This window comes from Schistocerca serialis, chromosome 1, assembly GCF_023864345.2.
Source record: "Schistocerca serialis cubense isolate TAMUIC-IGC-003099 chromosome 1, iqSchSeri2.2, whole genome shotgun sequence".
NCBI classification, from domain to species: Eukaryota; Metazoa; Arthropoda; class Insecta; order Orthoptera; family Acrididae; genus Schistocerca; species Schistocerca serialis.
Genome location: NC_064638.1, coordinates 756,743,277 through 756,749,629, shown reverse-complemented (window position 1 = coordinate 756,749,629; position 6,353 = coordinate 756,743,277). Strand labels below are relative to the sequence as shown.

At 38.4% G+C, this 6,353-nt stretch overlaps 1 protein-coding gene across 1 annotated transcript; it reads right to left on the bottom strand.

Annotated features, from left to right (window-relative positions):
- Positions 1-2,545: 2,545 nt before the first annotated feature.
- Positions 2,546-3,789, bottom strand: LOC126458152 (60S ribosomal protein L23). Its single transcript, XM_050095018.1, has 2 exons — positions 3,668-3,789; positions 2,546-3,096 (listed from the first exon to the last, which is right to left on the bottom strand). Exon 2 carries the CDS (start codon positions 3,085-3,087, stop codon positions 2,665-2,667), a length of 423 nt encoding a protein of 140 aa, XP_049950975.1. The 5' UTR covers positions 3,088-3,096; positions 3,668-3,789; the 3' UTR covers positions 2,546-2,664.
- Positions 3,790-6,353: the final 2,564 nt, after the last annotated feature.

The window sequence follows — 6,353 nt, the reverse complement described above, 5'->3', positions numbered from 1 at the left end:
ATTTACCATATTTATAGCAACACACTGCAGCAATTAAATATATTTTTTTCAAAAAATTTAAGATTGGGTGTTTTGAGATATTCAGCCATAGGTCAAGGACAATGACCTTTAGTACGGAAATTCTCAGAAACTTGCAATGAAGCATGTCAGTGAACAGGTCTATTTGCTAGCTTTCCGATGGTACCATTTTCATTGCTGTAACTGAATTAGTACCAGAATTAGTCATTTATGTTGTGACATATGCATGTATATTTCACACTAACTCCAAACTCTATAGACCTATAACTTTTTTTCACAGCTGTAACACACCTGCAAATTGGTATTACTCCCTCTCTTATCTGGGTCATTGAATGCACCAAATTTGAAAGGGATCTGAGATGGTCAGGTTGAAAATGTTACTTTACTGCATTGAACTGACATGGAATGACCTTTCCATCACAATGCGGCTCAATCATGCCACATGTGAACCTGTCACGTTTTATATCCCACTGACGGACTTGCTGAATTATGTCCAAATGAAATCATCACCCCATACATTTTGTGTCTAGTAGCTACTAAACACTTATCGTCATATGGGGTCAGCATAGTTCCCTTCCAAGTGACGGTATTTATGACAATGGAAAGTTCTGATTAAATGTAAACAATTTAGGAGTAGAAGTAACAACTCCATAGTAGAGGCAATGAGTTGTCAACAAGCACAGAAAACTTTGCTATCGTTCGGATAAATCTTACAAACCTCTGTAGATCTACATTGTGCTGGTACAAGTATGGTCAACCAGAACAAGGTAGCCAAGCAGGTCTGAACACTATGCAAAACAGGATTCACCTGAAAGCCAGTAAAGCTTCCAGTCTTGTTTATGTGCCTGTCCACAGCTCATTGCATTTACTGTTCAGTGGGCAGTTACCTTTACTCTTAAATTATTTACGAGTTAGTATATTTGTTGGGTACATTGAGAGCTGATGTAAAAAATAACACTCCCGTTGTAAGCATCAAGACTGGTGCTTACACTTTTCTCACAGTGGGGACTATTAAAACACTTACTGTCATTTTGGGTTTCTAGGAAGCCAGTATGCTCCTCACACTACCAGCATGTGTACACCACAATTCCAGCATTTACAAGGACATTCCCAAACTAGTAGTTCTGTAAAGAGCAGTAACCCTATAAAGATGTCAAATTACTTCAACAGATTCTGCAGATACACCAATTACTGAATTGCATTATGTCGTTCTGCATTTCTGCTCTAAATTTCCCAGTACTAAAATACTTGCACTTTAATTAGCTCCACCCAGCAACAGACTTTAGAATATCATCTGAAGCACACCAAAGGTTCTACATACCAAAAGTAAAACGTTTTCTATGGTTCTAGTGAGATTTCCTATCTAAAAAGACCTTTAGCAAAATGAAAACCTTACAGGGAATAAAATGTGTAATTAATTTTTTGCACCCACATGAGAAAGATGTACCCAAATAATCCCCTTTTAACACTCAAAAATTTTAGCAACAAACATTGAGAACCGAGTTAAATGAAAATCTCTTTTTTTTTGTATGGACAAAATCTGCCCAAAATGCCATTGTTGCTTCAGTGGAGACAAATATGAACAGCTGATAACAGCATAGTGAACGGATTTGTTCAAGTATTTATGTTCTGTTGTTAATACTACAAGAAAATTCCTACTTTTCTCACGAGATTTATTTTGCTTACACACACACACACACACACACACACACACACACACACACACACACACACACACACACAACACCTGGTTATTCAATTCAACATAATGAAAACAATTCTACAAATACCAAGAACTGAACTGGTTACTGAGACTGTAATGTCGTGTAAATAATGAATAAATGGCTAAGACTATCACCATTCTGCACAAAAACAGAAAAGAACCAATGTCAAAAGAACAAGCATTGTACTTTCCAGTGGTGAAATCACACAACTGGAACCATGGCACTGGTACTCTACAATGACCATTAATGGTCCATGAAGAGTAACTCAGGAAACCCAAAGTCCCCCCCCCCTTCCTGCCCCCAAGAAATATTAGCTGTGAACAACCTGCAGAGAAGTCTATGTGCATAAGTTGCGAGACTGAATTTGACGTTAACAGCTGGTATGGCCAATATTGTGAATGCAAAAATAAAAAGGTTGGACAACTCTCGACGAGTATGCTTATATCAACATTCTCACAATTACCATTAGTACGAAAACAACATTTACATAGTACTGCTGCATGTCTGTATTAACGAATACGCTCCATCATCTAAATTCCACATGTAACAACAGATTGAAGAAAATGAGGCTCACAATTGAATAGATTTTGGAAAGTTCAGTTCGCTATTCTGACAACATTAACACAGAATTCATGATCCTTTGACAACTGCCACATTTCTAAACTGGAAACGCTTCAAACTCTAAAGTATACCATCACCGCCACATGAACAGTAAAAGTTATGTTCAAGATATTAATTAGCAGACGACAATTGCTAGTCACCACTGGTAAAGGAAAATGTTTAGCATTCAGTACTCCTAGATCAACTTTTTTCCAAAGATTTATTATTTTTCAAGCATTTACAGATGGTGTTTATTAAAATTGTAAACATTTTTCACATGAACGGATCTTTATTCATGTATATAGAGATTTAAATGAGTCTTCTATGCAATACTGCTTGCATTTGATGCAATCCTGGGCCATAAATCGGCACACTCCTTTGCAACAGGCCCAGTGATCGCACTGCCTTTCATTTCACCTTTGTTGTTTACTATTACACCAGCATTATCTTCAAAGTATATGAAGACCCCATCCTTCCTGCGGAACGGTTTTCGCTGCCTAATGACAACTGCTGGCATCACCTTCTTCCTCAACTCTGGTTTTCCCTTCTTCACTGTAGCAACAATCATGTCACCTGAACCGGCCGCCGGTAAACGGTTGAGACGGCCCTTTACTCCCTGGACAGCTATCACATAGAGGTTTTTCGCGCCTGTGTTGTCAGCACAGTTAATTACTGCACCCACAGGTAAACCTAGAGATATTCTGAATTTGGCTCCTGCAGAACCACCTCTTCCTCTCTTCGACATTTTTTAAGCCTGGAACAAAGCACAATCAATCACTAATGTATACTCTCAAGTTTTAACGTTGAAAAACAAATTTTTTCACACTTAGTAATTACAAGCAAGTGGGTACAATCTGCACATAGAAATGTGTACCACAATATTGAAGGACTGTAGGAATTCATCAATCAACGTGACTTCTCAACGCCTGAGAAGTACAACAGATCTAAATCCTCCCACTAGTTTTCCTAGGGAAAACTTTAACATACGCTTTTACAACTGTCGAAATTATACACCGTACTTCACAGCCCGACAAAGTGGCAGTGATGTTCTACTGCACGACACAAATTTGGTACAAAATTACTTTTTTCATGCTAATAAAAGAAACATCTCAGACTTATTTGTAAGAACCACCCAAATCGCAGCAAATTACTGGCTTCTTACGTTTTCCAACAAATTTCTATCTCAATTTGCATATGGTGGAAACACGTGGTCATATTATTACGCCGAAACAAATACTTTCTTCAATTTCGTTCAAAACATATTATCAACCCACATTTAAATTTAGTTTACAGATACAAAACAAAAACTTGGGTTGAATACTTACTTTCTTCAATGCACTGTTATACTAGAACTCCACTACACACACAATCACAGGAACTCCGTCCACATATCCAAAGAATCTCCAAGAGAGCGTGGTAACCAAAGACTTTCGTGAAGCAGGAATGCAAACACATTTAACAAATAGAAACCAAACCCGTTCCTCGACTCTATCGATATTATCGTTTTTTGTATCAGTGGACGGTTAGGGTAGGGACTAACAATTATACTGTGCAATATGTCACGTTGCACAACATTATCTACGGTCCGTAAGTAAGATTGAAGGGTATTCAGTATTTACTGCAATATATGAACGGATCTAGAAATTACTGAGCAAAAGGCTTGCCGTTATACAGATGCTGGGTGAAGTTGTGGATTAGCAGCCGAGTACGTACATACGATTGCTATAGTCAATTGCAAATTTTTTTCTTTGCGAAAAGCAGGAAAACGTTATTAGGACACATATAAGTCGAGCGTGTTAAATAAATAAAGCAGGGCCAAAATTCTGCATAATCAGAACTAACAGTGGTACAATAAATATGGACAGTGGCAAAAGAAAAGCTCTGCAGCAAAAGGCACATTCAAGAGGAAGGAAGAATTAAAAGAGAAGAGACGAGCAGCCACCATTCAGCAACATCGACAACAAGGACCAAAGGACGTAACAAATGCGACAGGTCCAACACAGGTATGTCTGACACTTTTAATTTAAATGAAGAACCAAGTCCCTTCTACACAGGAGGATTTTGAAGTGGGCACTGGATGGTAACTCATTTAGCACTCAACTTACGCAGCAAAAAGAGTAACATACTAAGGGATTATCCTTTGCAAACGAATGTACAGTTAATATATGATAGAAACAAAGATAACAGATATCATAGCGATGCACTACGCTTGTTTTATGTATTTATTGTCCGTCCCAATGGCTGAATGGTCAATGTGACGGTCTGCCGTCCTAAGGGTTCTGGGGTTTGATTCCCGGCTGGGTCGGGGATTTTATCCGCTCAGAGACTGAGTGTTGTGTCGTCTCCATCATCATTTCATCACCATCCGGCGCGCAGGTCGCCCAGTGTGGCATCGAATGTAATAACACCTGCACCAAGGCAGCTGGACCTGCCCCGTAAGGGACCTCCCTGCCAATGACGACAAACGCTCATTTCCATTTCCATGTATTTATTGAGGGACTTAATGGTAATGAAGATAAATACCACATGTGGCCTATTTACATCAGATTATGAGTACAAGCAGAAAATCACACATCTCAACATTGTGGGGGAAAACAGAATTTATATTGATTTATCAACAAGAGAGACTCAAACAAGTTTGAGGAGCACAGCCCACTACATTATAAATAGATGGTAACATACATACCAAACCACAAAACACATCAGCAGAGAGTTATTAGGAATTCAGATCCCTAATTAACAGATTTAGAGCTGAAAGACGGTATTAAATCTACAATTACAGTCACCCATGTACACAGAATGATGAAGAAAATAAGTAATTTAGAAACGAAGACGTGCACACTCCTGGAAACGTTCCTGTGGGAAAATGTGAACAGCTATTGCATGAAGTGTAATGCTGGACTGTACATACCCCTAGCGAGACACTGGTTTAGATGTCATTGATATGGCATCTAAACTAATGTCAGCCAGTCACTCGATGTAATCAATGTGAATGGAACCATGAGAGAGCCCAGTGCACAAATGATGTAATGTGCTTTGTCCGCTGTAAAGGGAACCATACATGGAGCGGTTAGTCTTGCCAAGTATATCCCAAACAACAGGACATTAAGAAAGCGTCAGCTACATACAATACATGCTGAAGAATATGTAAACCAGAGACCTTATGCTGCTGTGGCAGGGAATATTGGTAGGAGTAAATTGGAATGGGAGAAAGAGTACCCCCCCCCCCCCCTCCCCCATGATCTCCATAAAAAGTATTCAGAACAGATTCCACAACAGCTGTTCACCACAATAGGCAAAAACAAATAAGTACTACACAAAATCCAAATCCTCTTTTCGCAGATGTTAATTTACCAATATCTCCAAATAAAGAGAACCTATATGCACCACGATAAAATACTCCTGAACCACAAAAGGCAATTAAATCTGGAAGGGAGGATAAGAATATGGTGATAATCGAACAGCTGGTGGCTGGAAAAACACATTTAGTAACACGGTTTGCCTCATTAAACCATGATTTAGTAACACGGCTTGCCTCATTAAACCATGATAGCTAGGATCAAGCTAGTATGTACAATATGGTTGCTTCTATAACGTCAAAAAAGTAACTATGGATCAAGTCAGAAATAGGCCATACTTTCGATCTACTAATATAAAAAGAATAACAGATATTAAAGTTTTTCAATGAAATGGCAGATCCTTATAGGCTACTAGAGCGTTGTTCATGCACAAACTTCATATTAATGGCTATTCTATCGTTGTTATAAGTGAGAACTGGATTAAACCAAACGTATCTTTTAGATATCAAGGATATTAAGCAACAAGATCAGATCGAGAGAATCAGTAAGGTGGAGTAACCATATTGATTAGCACAAACCTCAACTATAAACCAATTACTATATCAATACCTGTAATTAACGTTCAAGCAAAAACCATGGAAATAAGTATTAACAAATGTCAGTTCTCCACTGCAGCATATGTATATCGCTCTCCAAACTGTAGAAATTTCAA